The sequence below is a fragment of the Physeter macrocephalus genome, chromosome 19 (assembly GCF_002837175.3).
Source record: "Physeter macrocephalus isolate SW-GA chromosome 19, ASM283717v5, whole genome shotgun sequence".
In the NCBI taxonomy this organism is placed as follows: domain Eukaryota; kingdom Metazoa; phylum Chordata; class Mammalia; order Artiodactyla; family Physeteridae; genus Physeter; species Physeter macrocephalus.
Window position 1 is genome coordinate 24296334 of NC_041232.1, and position 17413 is coordinate 24313746.

At 41.9% G+C, this 17413-nt stretch overlaps 1 protein-coding gene across 3 annotated transcripts in view; it reads right to left on the bottom strand.

The window, feature by feature from the left end:
• Positions 1-9: 9 nt before the first annotated feature.
• Positions 10-17413, bottom strand: part of STX2 (syntaxin 2) — a 43999-nt gene continuing 26595 nt past the window's right edge. For 2 of the 3 annotated variants that reach the window (XM_024120810.3, XM_007120838.4), the window contains exons 4-11: positions 13330-13404; positions 11809-11882; positions 11040-11148; positions 9010-9083; positions 8750-8887; positions 6515-6625; positions 4396-4521; positions 1143-1230 (exon numbers count right to left, since the gene is read on the bottom strand). In XM_024120810.3, the coding sequence (XP_023976578.1) occupies positions 4441-4521; positions 6515-6625; positions 8750-8887; positions 9010-9083; positions 11040-11148; positions 11809-11882; positions 13330-13404 (662 nt within the window). In that variant the 3' untranslated portion in view covers positions 1143-1230; positions 4396-4440. Of the gene's footprint in view, positions 1231-4395; positions 4522-6514; positions 6626-8749; positions 8888-9009; positions 9084-11039; positions 11149-11808; positions 11883-13329; positions 13405-17413 lie in introns of all 3 variants that reach the window. The other variant, XM_024120812.3, reaches the window with a different exon arrangement.

Consider the following 17413-nt stretch of genomic DNA (forward strand, 5'->3'; position numbering starts at 1 on the left):
GTCCGGAGCCTGTGCTCCGCAACGGGAGAGGCCGCAACGGTGAGAGGCCCGCGTACCGCAAAAAAAAAAAAAAAAAAAAGTTAATTATCATAGATTCCTGTAAACTTTCGGAATTAACTTTTAAAGTTCAGCAGGAGAGTAGGTACAGAACAAGAACATTTAGGTGATCTGTACAGCAGTTGAAATTTAAAAGACTTACTTAATGTCTGGGAATAATCCCCTTGAGTTTAAAATTTGGTTTTATCACCATCTTAAATTGAGACTTTATTAGTGTAAACAGGGAATCACAAACCTCATTTTGTAATGAATAAAAGAAGAGAGCACTGTCTTTACAGTGCAGTAACTAATTTATTATCTTGGGTGATGAAACAGCTAGAAATGGAGCTGAGTACAATAATCGATCAAGCTTTTCCTGCAGGGTGTTGGGCGCATTTAAATCCATTTTAACAGAAGGCACTAGGAAAGGCTTTTTGGGGAACCTTGCAACCAACGTCTCCTAGGCCGATGGCAAACTTTGTAAACAACTGTGCAAAAATGGCTCTAATATCATGAACCTTCCTATTTCTTTTAAAAGGCAATAGTTAATATATAAAATTGGAGTAAATTAAGATGTTAATATATTAAACAATTTATAAACATTTAAAATTATAGATATCTTACAAAACAGCTCTGCGATAATAAAAATAATTTTTGCAAACATAAACAAACACAAATTAAACACAGTACAAAAACGTCTCAATCAGCATGTTAGCCGGGAGAGGGAAGAAAGTCTTAGACCTCACATCTAATAGCTTCATAACATAAGACATTCCTAATTAAACCTCACATACATTTTTAACACTGAAATATTTTAAAAAATTGAAAATTTCAATAATTCCTTATTTTAAGGCCACTGAAACCAGTTTCACGTTGTTAATTTTTTGTGGTGTGTTATGTAGAGCCGAGGATGTTTGGGTTAACTCATCACATCCATTCTGCTTTTCTCACCAAACAATACATTCTGTTGCGTTTTCTCCTTGAATTCACTAATAAAAAGTCAGCACTCAATGCCACGTGTCACAATGTCTAGGATTCATTCATGAAAGGGGAGGAGGCTCATTTGCTGCAGATATGGTCTGACTCCAAGGATAAATGGCTCTTGGGACATGGTTGCTATGACAGTGTTGCTGCTAGGATAATTCCAAGGATCGCAAGCAAAACAACTACGCAAATAATAATGAACATCATTTTCTGCAAGATAAAGAAAAACATTTATTAATTTGCAAGATATCAAAGGAAAGAAATCACTAACGTCATTTCCTAACAAAATTCTCCTGGACTTTGAGATGGTTTAAAATACAAGCCCATCATCAAGAAAGAACCCCTACAGGTCATAGAAAAGGGAGGGGTGGGGAAGGAAAGTTCCAGAGGCAAAGCACTAAGTTACAGACACATGTATATTAAATGAATTTAATAACTTAAAATACGTATTATTAAGACAACAACTATTTACTCCTGGAGGTAAAAGGCAATGTCTACTTGACACCACGTGGGGTCTTCATGAACACGTTCTATTGATCACAAGAAAATCCCAAACGGTTATTTCCTGGATGCGTTGTACATCTTTTTAAAACTTCAAATGGATTCATTTCTCACTTTCTGAAAGAAATCTTATTTACACATTTTTTTACACTGAGGTATGATGCAAGCAAGAAATCAACAAGCCATTAACTCGGTCTTCTGCTGCACCCACGGCCCAGAGCAAGGCAATATAACATTTAACTTTTTGCTTTCGATTAACAAGCACCCTCGCACAGCTGACAAGCTGAACAACCTTTGGCTTAAGAAATCTAGTCTCTCCAGGAAACCTGTCTGCCGGAGAACAGGAGGAATTCACGAAGATGAAAGGCACACCGCACTGTCTGACTTCGAGTTCTCTCTGTAAACAGCAGAGGTTCACCATTTTAAATCACAGTTACCGAACTCACGGCACACTTTCATCTGAGAATCACAGCTGCTCAAACTGGTCAGCTCTGCATCAGCATCAGCCTGCCAAGGGCGCCATCAATTACTGCATGAAGATGAGCACAGCCGGGCCCTCAGTAAACTTTCACGTCAGCCATGCAGAAGCCCGGGATCGCTGCCTTCAGGACGTCGCGCGCCCTCAGATTTCCTGTTACCTGTTAACGTTACGCGCATCTCCTGGGCAGCGAGGACCTGGTCCCGACGATGCTCGCGTCCTCCTCCCGTGTCTCCCGGGGAGCCTCTCTGAGCACCTTTCTAACCCACCTTTTTCCTTCATCCTGTCAGCCCTCCCTTCCCACTGGCATCACCCTTCAGCTCCAGGACCTGCTCCATATGCCCCCGCCAACCTCGCGGCACCCAACCGCCTTAGAGAACCCGGAGGCTCCGCCTCTCACTGCCGCGTCTCTGGGCAGCACGGACGTGCGTGCTCTCTGCTTCCACGCCTGGCTTTCGGTGCTGCTCTCCCGAGTTCCACGAGAGCTGAGCTCCTGAACCCACAATGCCACAGATTTAATGGCCACCCTTTGCCCAATAACCTGCTCACAACTCAAGCCACATGCCTGGACTTCTCCTTGTGGCCCACGCACACCCCTGGGAGTCAAGCCACCACCTACTCCTCCATGTCAATCCTGGGCCACGCGTCCTCTCGGCAGGGTCGCTGGATAGAAAACCGGGCACCCTGCCCCGCTGCAGGGCTCCAGGGAGTAGGTTTCCCTCCACACAGTGCCTACAGGCCCAGAGGAGGGCTGTGCTGAACTACTTGCTGAAAGAATAGTTTTTCTAAAGTATAATTAAAGACGCCAACCACTGCATTTGTGTTAAAAAAAAAAAAAAAAAGAACTTGTTGGTGTGCTCTCTGATGTGTTTCTTATTAATGAGCATTGTTTTGTGTTCATTCGTGCTTATAGGCATGAAAGTACACCACCGGCCGGCCAGGCCCAGGGCACAGAGCAAGCCCAGGGCTCCCAGGGAACCCTGCTGGGAGGAGCCTGCCCTCGTTCTACCGCATCGCCACAGCATCCAATCTAAAACTAAGTTTATCTTTAGTGGAAGCACGTCCAACTAGCCATATTATGGCCACTAGGAAAAGCTAAGAAAATACATAGTTCGTAAAAAATTATAAAAAGTTTTAAAATACCATTATCATTAATGAAGGAAAACCACATATACCACTTTTTCAGCAGACGTAATAGGAAAGCATGGAAGGATACATGGACACCCCGCCTGATGAAAACAGAGAGCCTTCCTTCCTTCTGCCTTCTGAAAACATGGATCGCTAACAAACTCAACATCCCAGAGCTTCTAACGGGAACTACCTCGAGTGCAAGGTGGTGGCTTATGTGAACGCTGGGACAGTAACTGCAAGGGACCCTCGCCTGTGGTGGGTCCTCAGTGCACAGATGCTCACATTGAGAAACTCCTCGTCTTCTCTTTAAGAAAGTGCCAAGTGTCTACCAAGCCAGCAGTTGCTTTCACAATAAAATAATGAATTCATCAAGGACTACTTGTCACAATCTAGATACAATTTCAATCACAATGATCACGCCAAACAAACGTTTTAAGATAAATAACTGGTATGTCCAAATTTAATACACCAGGCAGCAATCTAACTTCAGAGTTAATGCAAGAAGGATGATTCCAAATGCATTAAAAAAAAATGGAGGAAAAACACAAAATCGACTGAAGTTTGGAGAGGGGTGATACTCATACAGAAAACAAAAATAAAGCTACTCTAAATAAAGAACTGAATATCTTTTGTATGCCGAATCCCTTAGTTAAGAATTAACAGACATGCTCACTCAGCACAAGTTTTCTCTTTCATGCGGCCACACTTAAAACAAACTAGACGCTGACAAATGGAAACAAGTGAGACGAAGTCTTTTAATTCCACTGAGTGTTCTTCACAGCTCTCATTCCACTCCCTCTAATTCCACAGTAAAATGATGAGCAAATAAATAGAGTTCACAAAGCAACTTTCGGCTGTTGCACTTATTGAAGAGTTAGAACTTAAGAGACAAATTAAACATTACACTTTAGGTTTTTAATTGACAATTAATCCTCACTGCTAAGGTTATTCCACTAATAAAGGGCTCCTTTAAGAAGGGAGCATCCTCCTGGACCAAAAACCGAAGACTGGAGAGTCAGGGGCTGCCGCCCACGCCGTCACATTTAGTAACAGAGGCAAACCCAGCCGAGGCTTCGAAAGCAACAGGGAGACGACCCTGGTTTAGAAATGAACGGCCGCCCAGCCTAAGCTTGCTCTCAGCACAGAAGTCAGGCAAACGCTCCGCTGGCAGCCTTTTATTGCTTTCCAGTATTTTTTAATTGGGCAAGCACCACTATTAGCTAATTGGGAGAGTGAATAAGCAGATTAGTTGATTAGTTACTTACTGCTGCGCCGGCAGAGAGCCATGCACGCTGACGTCAGCCACCACATCATTTGCCAACTGATAAACCAATAATTAGGGCAATCACAGCCACCAGAACAAGTGACACAGCAACAATTATCCACTTTTTCTGTCAAAGAAAAGCAAGCCGATTGTATCGTGGTTAATTCCACACCGCCGTGTTAGAAGACATCATTTAAAATCAAAGAATCTATCGGAATTCGTTTTAAAATCTAAGTTATGGGACATCGATTAATTCTGCTTGACAACTTTCAGTTCTCATAAAGAGGGGTTTTTAATTTCATGAGGTCAGACTACTTGGAGATAAACTGTTATAGAACTCGAAATATTAGGTTTCATCAATGAGAAAGCTGCATGACCACATTCTTTTGGTAAATTTCTGATGGACTGAGACGTACAGCTGATTTTTTTTCATGTCTACAGAGCTATGTAGCCAGGTCAGTGAACTCAGAAATCAGTTATCTATGTGATAAGCCCCTACACTCTTTTCTTCCTTGTTTGTTTGTTACTGGCCGTTAAGTCCTTCACTGCCCCTGCCACACCGTATAAAACAAACCACACTCCACTAGTGCCGTCTGGTCTCTCAGGGGCTAACTCAGCTGCCCCGGGAATGGAACCAGGACACCAGGAGAGGGGAGGGACGGCCAACATCTCAACGACCACGCACCTAACAGCAGAGGCAGAAGCTGAACACGCTGTGTGTGGTTTCAGATGCCAGGCCTTGAGTTGGAGAGATGGTGATGATGTTTTTGAAACAAACATCACCTTCTGACCAGTGGCCACTCCGGGTAACGCACTGCTCCCAGCCACCTGCCAGAACGAGGCTTGCTCTGCCGGTTCAGGATAAGATGTATCCCCCGACCACACTGTATCTCTGTAAAACCAGGGAACTTCTCAGGGAAATTTTCGTTGGACTGACGTGCTGTTTAGGTCATGGAGAAAGGAAGGGAACTGCCCTCTTTTAATGATTTTTTTTAAAGTGAAAGTCCATTCTGTGCCTGGACCAGCCACAGCACTTCACACGTGGACCTCATCGCCTCACTTTACTTTAAAGCTCAATATTTCAAAAGGTAGTAACAAGGAATTATATAAGAAACCATGTCTTACGTCTCACAGATAATTAACACTCAGCTATTCCCAAGAAAAAGCAGGGTGAGATGCTTTGCAGGCTGACATTAAAGCCCAGACGTGCATCTCATTTGAGAACGTCCGTGGGCCATCGTTACGGGTAAATCCGCGCTCAGAATCTGACTATGTTTCCTGAACGTTTTGAAACTCCCTCTTTACAAGGCGTTTTTGAAACTCCCTTTTTTGCCATCACATTGGAAACCTCCCCCCGACTGGCGCTGAGAAAGGCATCGTAACCCAACAGCCGTCTTCCAGCAGGTGGGAGGGCGACGGGCCCTGAAAGCACGGGTTTGGTGCTCGTGCTGCTCCTTTCCCACACTGGAGAGAAAGGGACCAAGAAGTAATGGGTGAGGTCACACAATGAGACACACAGTTTTCCAGTCCCTGAATCAGAACTTAATGCTGTAGTTTCGCTGTTTTCTTAGAAGAGCTTTCACTTACACACGACACATGGGAAGATTCAGACAAAGATACTAAAACTCGTTTACAGAGCTTCAATGCGAGTGCTACATAACATCTTAGGTCCACGGTCCCAAATAATTCTCTTCTTTCCTCCAAACTAAAGGATTAGCAAATAACGTAAACAAAGAATAAAGTGTTCACGGCACAAAATGTGTAACCAATGGTTTTTAGAACTTCCAGTCCCATGAGTTTTGTTATGTCCCGCCAAATAATGACCCAAGAAACAAAGGACTCTGGAATTGGAACCTGTGCGAGTGAGAAAAGCAGAGAGGCCGACTTTGGCTGCAAAGTTTCCATTTCACTTAAAACCAACAGGGCTCACAGTCAACATGACTTACCTGATCAACTTCAAACGTTTTAGCAAAAAGAATTACTTCAGTTTTCAAATGAAACATCGATGTAAGAAGTTTTCATTTCTTGGAATACCTTTTAAGTAGGCCTGCATCAATGTATGCACACTCAAAACCAAATCCAGAGAAAAATGCACTTTAATTCTTAGAGACCAAACTCACCCTTCTTGCTTTGCTTTGATATTTAATAGCTTTTTTCGTTTCTTCTTTAGCATGTTCTACATAGTCTGTGGCATTCATAACGTTTTTTTCTATGTTGTTGATCATTTCGCCCTTAAAACAGAAAGTTTCAAACTTAGAAGATACTTTCAAATGACTTAATTGTGTATCTTAAGACAGCCACAGAGCAGCAGTAAAGTTTCCACAGGAATGTAATGTGCATGTAATGGACACTGCATTTTTTTTCACATTTACAAAAAGATGAGACCATTAGAAATGTACAATGTACAGAATAACCAAAATCCAACTCATATTATGAAAAGAACTAAAACGGGTGGGCAACAATGCTGATAACTGAAGGCGTATCATGTAGACTATGAGATGTGCTTTAACATGAGAACGCTCTTTAAAGATGGGCACAGTAAACAGGCGGCGGCTAGCTTCAGGCTGAGCGAACATTCACTATTATGCACGTACAGCGCATAATGCACGTATTATGCACAGACAGTAGACAAAGAATGACATCTTTTCTAATGGGTAGAAAATCGCTGCAATTTCTTCAAAATACAGTAAACTAGGAATAGCTTACGCTGGTCACTAAGCTGACTAAATTAATGAGCAAAAATGTAAAGTGAGGTGAATCCAGTGAAATGTTAGGTGACAAAACACATTACCTGGTCTTCTGTCCACCAGCAGACATAATCTGCAGCAGTGAGCAGTAAAGCATTGAAGAATGACGTACAATTAACTTACTCATTCACACATTTAAACTTACTAGCAGCACTAACAGACTTCTAAAAGGAAACAATGGAACAAAGCTAAGAATACCTCGATTTTTCTAATGGCGATTAATACATCTGGCATAGAACAATCCTAATTAAAAGTCCGAGGTACTCTAAAATCTTGAGTAATAACAAAACTAATCACCCATTGTTCTTATTGTCTAATGGGTTTCCTTCCTGAAAATAAGAAGCTGGTAGCAGCCAGACTCCCAACTCTCCCCTTCGGCACCGTGAGTGGCACGGGCCCTCCCATCAGAAAGGGGTGAACTTGCCCTGTCCCCACCCTACACCGCAAATGCACCGCACCTCAGCTCTGCACACATTTTTATGACAAGCTTCCTCAAACTAAACAGTGTTCTTCGAACGTTAGTGGCGATGTGGAGGATGAATCCGGCACCTGGACGGATTTCCTACTGATCCTTACATAACCCCGGCAATGAGAAGTACAGGCCAGTCAGACTCGAACCTTCTTAGAGGGCACAAGAGATCCTGAAACCAGCCTCCGTGGGAGCGAGGACGCGAGTGTGACGTGAACCCTAAGAGGAATTGGTACGAATGCTCCCCCTTCACGGGGCGGTCAGCTGAACTCAATGCCCACTGACCAATGAGTGACGGAGGGCAAGCCTCACGCGCTTGCAAAGTCACGGAGGACCTTATTCAGCACCACGAGAGGAAGCGCAAGCACAGCCACAACCCTAACTGGAACCACCGGCTTGTGTTTTACACCGAATTTTCTGTTTTTAAAAAACTGTATCAACTTCCTTGGTTCCTCACAGGGTCTCCTCACACCCCCGTCACCCCGTGCCAGTGGTACTAGACACCGCGTAGCAAGTATAAGCTTCTAGTTACGTCACGGTGTAGCCCCTTTGGGGCTTATTCTTTCATACATTTCTCCCAATTGTTACTCTAGTATATGGTCCTTACAGAAAACTTGAAAATACATATATTTTAGAGAAGAAGACTAAAATTCCCATAGTCCCACTGTTATTATACTGCTTGGTATATTTCTTTCCTTCTGTGAGTACTGTTTCATGCAGCTGAGTTCATGCCATATATACATACACACAGGAGTATAAGGGCGTGTGTTGCATACATATTCACATTTATACATACACGTGTAAGGTTTAGTATCTCCCTCTTATGTCAACTTGAAATTCTGGCACATAACGTTTGTATGTTTCATTAAAAGTCCTCCATGAACAAAGTCGATGTTGCCTATGGTTGCCTAACAGGTTGTCCCATGGACACACCATACATAACTTAAGTAAACCAGTCCCCCACTGTTGAAAGTGGAAGCTGTTTACAGCATTTCAGTCTCACATGGCAATAACACTACAACTTTTGAATTAAGAGACTGCATCCAGAATAATGGCTTTCTCAGGTATACTGGAATCAAATATAAGATTTTACAGAAAACAGCTCTCTATCTCGGAGAAGTAAAGATGTGTGTGATTACCTGAGTCTCAACGAACGTGGCCATGTCCATGAACATCTCATGCAGCTCTCGGATGCTGGTCTCCAGCTTCATAATGTCTTTATGACGTGACTCAATTTCATTGAGAGCCTGTCTAGTAATCTGTGAATCTGATATAATCTTTGAAAAACAAAAACAGAAGAGAAATACTAATGAACTTACGACTGCTCTGGAAGTTAAAGAAAAGAAAACATCTGTAAGTATACAAACACGCAAGGCCACAAAGCCACCTGCGTACTCACGTCCGACGTGAAAATGGAGGGATTCCCACTTTCCAGCATCTCTTCTAGTTCGTCATCAGTGGTAGTTTTTCCAGCTAAAGTATTAACAATTAAAAACTCCATTCAGGATGCAGCAATATTTAAAAATGACTTTTGCACCCATAAGTTAGCAACTAAAATCTGAGTTGTTAATATTTGCAACCAACGTTTTTCTAACCTTTCCAATGTATTTTCTTAGGCAAATATTAACGATGAGAGAAATTAACATAAGCCTAAGAAGTAGGAAGAACTGGAAAACACTCATGAAAAATCTTATAATTGGAATGACTAATAAAATCCAATTTTAGTCTGAATAAGGAACTATAAAAATGAAACTGATAATACATTTTGGCGTATCAGTTTTCCTAAAAGTTTAACTCTGGCTTATAGGAAAAGGGGGTAAACTAGATCCAGCATATGTTAAATGCACATAATAAAGACTGCAAAATTAGCATCAGAGGCTCTAATACTTTCTGTAGTTTGGGCGTTAATACTTTTTCCTTGAGTTAAATGTGTTAATGCTGTCTATGAACAGGTTCACAGAATTTTGGAAAAACCCAATTGAAACATCATAATTAAAATATCATTTAATGTGAATGTTCACAGCAGCATTATTCATAATCACCAAAAGGTGGAAACAACCCAAATGTCCATCACCTCATGGATGGATGAACCGTGTTAATGTGGTCCATCCACACAATGGAATGTGATGCAGCTGTAAAAAAGGGATAAAACACTGGTGTTTGCTGGAGTATGGTTGAACCTTGAAAAAACTGTGCTAAGTGAAAGAGACCAGTCACAAGAGACCGTATGTTGTCTGATTCCATTCATATGGATGCCCAAAATGGGCAAAATTACAGAGACAGGAGAATAAACTGGCAGTAGCCTAGGGCTCAGGGGGAGAAATGAGAAGTGCCCGACAATGGGTACCAAGTTTCCTTTTGGAGTGATTAAAATGGTCTAAAACTGATTGTGCTAATATACTAAAAACCACTGGACTGTACACTCTGAGTATCATTCACATGGTACGTCAACTATATCTCAATAAAGATGTTAAAATGTCATTATTTATTTATTTTGGGGGGCTGCGTTGGGCCTTCGTTGCTGTGCGTGGGCTTTCTCTAGTTGCAGTGAGCGGGGGCCACTCTTTGTTGTGGTGCGCGGGCTTCCCATTGTGGTGAGGAGGCGTGCGCACTCAGTAGTTGCGGCACGCACGCTCAGTAGTTGTGGCTCGCGGGCTCTAGAGCGCAGGCTCAGCAGTTGTGGCGCACGGGCTTAGCTGCTCCGTGGCATGTGGGATCTTCCCGGACCAGGGCTCGAACCCGTGTCCCCTGCATTGGCAGGCAGATTCTTAACCACTGCACCACCAGGGAGGTCCTAAAATGTCATTTAATGAGGTTCACGTTTACGGCTGCTCCCCCCTCCCCAAGCCCGTGGGAGACGCAGAGCAGCCCCAGTGGAAGATGCACCCACAGGGGGCTTGTGTCACAGCTGAGGAGCCCTGATCTTCCATAGCGGGGAGTAAGCAAAGCTGCCTGACCTTTATTCAGCAAGCAAGCTGCCTTCTGCCCAGAGGGGACCATGAGCTGCATCTTCTCAGGCTGCCTGTTACACAGACAGACACCCGCGGGAGAAAGCCTGGAGCAAAAAGGCAGCGAGTGTCTGCTCACCAGACATGCAGAAGTGCGACACCCACAGGGAACTGTCCCCGAGACGGGGCAGGAAGGGTTGGGGGACACAAAAAATACACGAAGAAATGACGGTTGAGAGTCTTCCAGGTCTCATTAACGCTCTACAAGTAATCTAAAGTCCACTCACCTAGAACTTTCTGAAGGATTTAAATAAATAACAGGTTGGTCGATTCAATGAATAGGAAGCTATGAAAGCACTTCAGGCTTACAATATTGACCAAAACAGAGATGGAATTACTTTTTTGAAGTTACATACTTTCATGTCAGACCCTAAGGAAGAAAAATATGCTTTTAACAAAGATAGCATGTTCACTGACTCACTTATTTCTAGCTGACGCTGTATCCGGCCTTTGCTTCGCTCCCGAAATAGAGTCTGTGCTTCATTATACTCTGTCATAACTTCCACAAACTTTCGAGACAGCACTGAATGCTTTTAACGTAAAAAAACATAGATCAATGTACACTGGTCATTTCTTCTATTAAAAGTGATATATAAAAACATTACATCATAGAGATTCAAACTAATATGCCACTTACTCCTTCAAATGGAAAATAAGATTAATAGCAACTTACTGTATAACAGAATCTATGCTAAGAACTTTACATGCATCATCTTATTTGATTTTCACAGTAACCCTACTATACTATTACTATCCCTCATTCTATAGAAGTGAAACCATCATTTCAAAAAGTCAATTAGCCCATAGTTACGGGCTGACTGGGTCAGGTTGGCACCCAGGCAAACTGTCCCCAGAGCCTGAACACATAATCCCCGTTCGTCAAGTAGAGTTAAGTGGACTAAATTCCACTTTGCTGCACCACAAACCTATAAAAGGTGAGGATTTTACCAAGAGCACTGAAATGATTGGGATAATTTTTTGCTCTTCAGAACAGAATTCTGCTGTTGGGCTGAATACACTTTCTTTTCTTCATAATCTAGAGAGGAAGTCTCTAAATACGATGCCTTTTTTATGCAGAAATGCTGAAAGAATTAATGTGATGGAAAAGATGAAATTATTTTGAATTTGAAAGAAGTAAAAAGACCTATTCTTCAGCATTGCTTCAAACTAGACAAGGCCAATAATCAAACCTGGGTTCTTCGTATCCGAAGATCCACTGACGTTCGGTTCCCACTCTCATCCTGATCAAAACTTTGTTCAAAAGCTAGAAACAAACAGGAAAGAGTTATCTTTTAAACTAAAAAATGAAAGGTTTTCAAGCCTAACCTCAAATGTATTTTCTTATCTTTTCAACTCCTAGTAAATTTATGAGTTTTGGTAATTGTCAGTTGCTGATGATATCAAAAAAAAAAAAAAAAAAAAAACAGATGTTTCAGCTTCACATTTTAAAACAGGCAACATGAATCTGTGATCATTTGGAGAATTGATGATATCAAAAAAAAAAAAAAAAAAAAAACCAGATGTTACAGCTTCACATTTCAAAGCAGGCAACATGAATCTGATCAAGTTTGGAGAATTTAACTGTCAATCCACAGGAAATACAGAGCACAGCAGAACCTGTTAAGTGACATTAAAGGGGTGAAATCAGCAAAACTCTGCAACATGGCAACTTCTGACGGACTAATGTCCTGGTTTCTCCAACCAAAAGAAAAAAGTGTTGGGGGGAAAAAGATGGAAGGAGAACCTGATGTGAAAAAACCTGAAGTAACGTATCAACCAATCACAGGATACGGTCCAAATAAGGAACCCAATTAAAACAAACTATTAAAAAAAATAAAAAAATAAAAAGATCATTGGGGAAGTGTGAATTCTGACTGGATATTTTATAATAAATAATAGTAATTAATGTGACTTAGATATAATAGTAGTATTATAGCTGTATTTGGGGGAGAAAAATCCTTCTCTTAGAAATACACACCGGAAACTATATGCTGATGAAGACCCAGAAGTCTGGGACTGGTTGTGAAGCCAGCTGGGCTGCGTGAGGGCCACTGGGACCTGCAGAGCTCAAGGGCGAGGACCTGGGGCTGGTGGTGGTGACCCCTCCCCCGACAAACGTCTGAAATTCTCCTTAATAAAGGTTCCTTTTGATCTTCAGAAATATTCTTGACTTGAATGCCATTTTGTAAAAATTAAATACAGTCTGTCTTTCTACCACACGGAGAAAACCCACGTCTGTTTCGGTCCCACAGGGAAGCTGTTCTGAACCTCCACCCGGCACCGTCAGCGGAGATGAACTGTACGAAAGGTTCAAAGGAGCTCACCGAGCACAAGGGCATTCAAGAAGAACCTGGCAACTCACGTCAAAGGCTAGTCGCCTTCTCAAATATCTGCAGCTTAGCCCCAAATGTCATAAAATAGAACAGATTAACAATTTATAAGCGAGTGCTTACTCCTGTTGGGCATGAATTAGTGCTTCACTCTGAAATTTAAGGGTTAACAGCCCTTAGGTTTAGCTCCTCATTTAAAAATTCTAGAATAATGAGGAACTTAAACAAGACTTACTATTCCAAGTACATACAATTTATTTTAAAGCGGTCACAATCTTAACTTTTAAAAATGTAAAAGAATAAAAACTTATAAAGAAGAAAATAATAATTACCCACATTCCCAGTGTCAATGATTACATGTAATCAAAACTGTACACTCACATTTTAACTTGGTCCTAATTTTATTAGCAGTTTCCTTGATTTCTTTGTTCAGATCTTCAAGTTCTTCTTTTATTTCTACAAAATTAAAAAAAAAAAGACGTGAGTTATAATATCCAACATCAGTGTTCAACAAACTTAAACAGAACAGTATTCTTGGTAAATAGTCAAGTTTGTTTGTTTGTTGAGAAAAAATACTGATCACCCCAGTGTTGCTCAAAGTGTGGGTCCTGGACCAGCAGCTTCCATTATCAGGTGGGCATTTAGGAGAAATGCAAATTCTTGGACCCCACCCCTGAGCTACTCACAGAAACTTCACGAGATGGGCCAGGACTGTGACCTAACAAGGCCTCCAGGCGGCCCCGGCGCACACCTAAGTTTGAGGATACCTGGTTTACACCAATTAATTGATGAAACAGTTCCCTGAACCCAGTGCTAACACCTAGACCTGATAAAGGAAAGCAGAAATTTAACCATATTCTGGGAGAAAAAAAGCCTCCACGTGTTTGATTTCTTTCCTGCTGTCCTCTCTCATCAAAGTGGGCTCCTGGCGAAAGCGCGGGTTCCTACACTGGGGGAAGGCTGAACTCACACCCCCAGAGGCCCCGCCACAGCCTGTGGGGAAGGAGGGTCGGGGAAGGGGTCCAAGGGGAAGTGCACGTGGAGCAGGAGGGTCTGTGTGGGGTCTACCCAGCTGAGGACACGACGCACCAGAGTCGGGGGGACAGCCGGGGACGCTGACCAGCCACAGACACACAACTGAGGACTGAGAGTGCAGGGGGACATTCCAAAGCAGAGCTCACCTCTCTGGATAAGAAAGCCCCAGGGCTGGGGGTCACTCAGGACGGATTACCGGACCTTCCTGCTAACACAGGTGCACAGGGGCTCAAGCATTAATCAGAGAAAAACAAGAGGCGTTACCACACTTAACCCTTCAAGCTACAGAAGCTGGCCATGAGGTTATACTTGATAAAGGCAGGATTTCAAATCACTGAAAAGAAGGGCAATGTTGGGAACTTCCTCTTCCGGGGGACGAGGTAATTCCTATCGGTCCTCCTGCTGAGAACCATCAGAAGAGCCGGGCGTCATAAACCTATAAAGGCAGGAAAGACGATTCAAAAGAAGGAAACCTAGAGAAATGAGCCCAGCAATTGGAGCTGCTTGAAGCCAGAGGCAGCGGAGACCTTGAGAAGCCGAGAAAAAGCTGAGCTGAAGCTAAAGACCACATCCTGGAGAAAGGGGAGCCAGGTCCAGAGTGCTGGTGCCCACGGCCAACCACCAGAAATGTTTAAAAATCATCTCTTAAAAAAGAAACTACTATCGAGAGCAACAGCCAGCTCTACCCACCACCAGTCCCTCCCATCAGGAAACTTGCACAAGCCTCTTGGATAGCCTCATCCACCAGAGGGCAGACAGCAGAAGCAAGAAGAACTACAATCCTGCAGCCTGTGGAACAAAAATCGCATTCACAGAAAGACAGACAAGATGAAGAGGCAGAGGGATATGTACCAGACGAAGAAACAAGATAAAACCCCAGAAAAACAACTAAATGAAGTGGAGATAGGCAACCTTCCAGACAAAGAATTCAGAGTAATGATAGTGAAGATGATCCAGGACCTTGGAAAAACAATGGAGGCAAAGATCGAGAAGATGCAAGAAAAGTTTAACAAAGACCTAGAAGAATTAAAGGACAAACAAACAGAGATGAACAATACAATAACTGAAATGAAAACTACACTAGAAGGAATCAATAGCAGAATAACTGAGGCAGAAGAACGGATAAGTGACCTGGAAGACAGAATGGTGGAATTCACTGCCACGGAACACAATAAAGAAAAAAGAATGAAAAGAATTGAGGACTGCCTAAGAGACCTCTGGGACAACATCAGATGCAACAATATTCACATTATAGGGGTCCCAGAAGGAGAAGAGAGAGAGAGAGGACTCCAGAAAATATGTGAAGAGATTATAGTTGAAAATTTCCCTAACATGGTAAAGGAAATAGCCACCCAAGTCCAGGAAGCGCAGAGAGTCCCAGAGAGGAAAAACCCTACGAGAAAGACGCCGAGACACATAGTAATCAAACTGACAAAAATCAAAGACAAAGAAAAATTACTGAAAGCAGCAAGGGAAAAAAGACAAATAACATACAAGGGAACTCCCATAAGGTTAACAGCTGATTTCTCAGCAGAAACTCTACAAGCCAGAAGGGAGTGGCATGATATATCTAAAGTGATGAAAGGGAAGAACATACAACCAAGATTACTCAACCCAGCAAGGATCTCATTCAGATTCGACAGAGAAATCAAAACCTTTACAGACAGACAAAAGCTAAGAGAATTCAGCACCATCAAACCAGCTCTACAACAAATGCTAAAGGAACTTCTCTAAGGGAGAAACACAAGAGAAGAAAAGGACCTACAAAAACAAACCCATAACAATTAAGAAAATGGTAATAGGAACATACATATCGATAATTACCTTAAACGTGAATGGACTAAATGCTCCAACCAAAAGACACAGGCTCGCTGAATGGATACAAAAACAAGACCCATCTATATGCTGTCTACAAGAGACCCACTTCAGACCTAGGGATACATACAGACTGAAAGTGAGGGGGTGGAAAAAGATATTCCATGCAAATGGAAATCGAACAAAAGCTGGAGTAGCAATGCTCATATCAGATAAAGTGGACTTTAAAATAAAGAATGTTACAAGAGACAAGGAAGGACGCTACATAATGATCAAAGGATCAATCCAAGGAGAAGATATAACAATTATAAATATATATGCACCCAACATAGGAGCACCTCAATACATAAGGCAACTGCTAACAGCTATAAAAGAGGAAATCGACAGTAACACAATAATAATGGGGGACTTTAGCACCTCACTTACACCAATGGACAGATCATCCAGACAGAAAATTAATGGGGAAACACAAGCTTTAGATGACACAACAGACCAGACAGATTTAACTGATGTTTATGGGACATTCCATCCAAAAACAGCAGATTACACTTTCTTCTCAAGTGCACACGGAAGATTCTTCAGGATAGATCACATCTTGGGTCACAAATCAAGCCTCAGTAAATTTAAGGAAATTGAAATCATATCAAGCATCTTTTCTGACCACAATGCTATGAGATTAGAAATCAGTTACAGGGAAAAAAAACGTTAAGAAACACAAACACATGGAGGCTAAACAATATGTTACTGAATAACCAAGGGATCACTGAAGAAATCAAGGAGGAAATCAAAAAATACCTTGAGACAAATGACAACAAAAAAACGATGATCCAAAACCTGTGGGATACAGCAAAAGCAGTTCTAAGAGGGAAGTTTATAGCAATACGAGCCTACCTCAGGAAACAAGAAAAATCTCAGAAAAAAATCTAACCTTACACCTAAAGGAACTAGAGAAAGAAGAACAAAAAAACCCCACAAAATTAGCAGAAGGAAAGAAATCATAAAGGTCAGAGCAGAAGTAAATGAAATAGAAACCAAGAAAACAATAGCAAAGATCGATAAAACTAAAAGCTGGCTCTTTGAGAAGATAAACAGAATTGATAGACCATTAGCCAGACTCATCAAGAAAAAGAGGGAGAGGACTCAAATCAAGAAAATTAGAAATGAACAAGGAGAAGTTACAACAGACACCACAGAAATACAAAGCATCCTGACACTACTACAAGCAACTCTATGCCAATATAATGGACAACCTGGAAGAGGTGGACAAATTCTTAGGACGGTATAACCTTCCAAGTCTGAACGAGGAAGAAACAGAAAATATGAACAGACCAATCACAAGTAATGAAATTGAAACCGTGATTAAATCTCTTCCAACAAACAAAAGTTCAGGACCAGAGAGCTTCACAGGTGAATTCTATCAAACATTTAGAGAAGAGCTAACACCCATCCGTCTCAAACTCCTCTAAAGAATTGCAGAGGAAGGAACACTCCCAAACTCATTCTACGAAGCCACCATCACCCTGATACCAAAACCAGACAAAGATACTACAAAAAAGGAAAATTACAGACCAATATCACTGATGAATACAGATGCAAAAATCCTCAACAAAATACT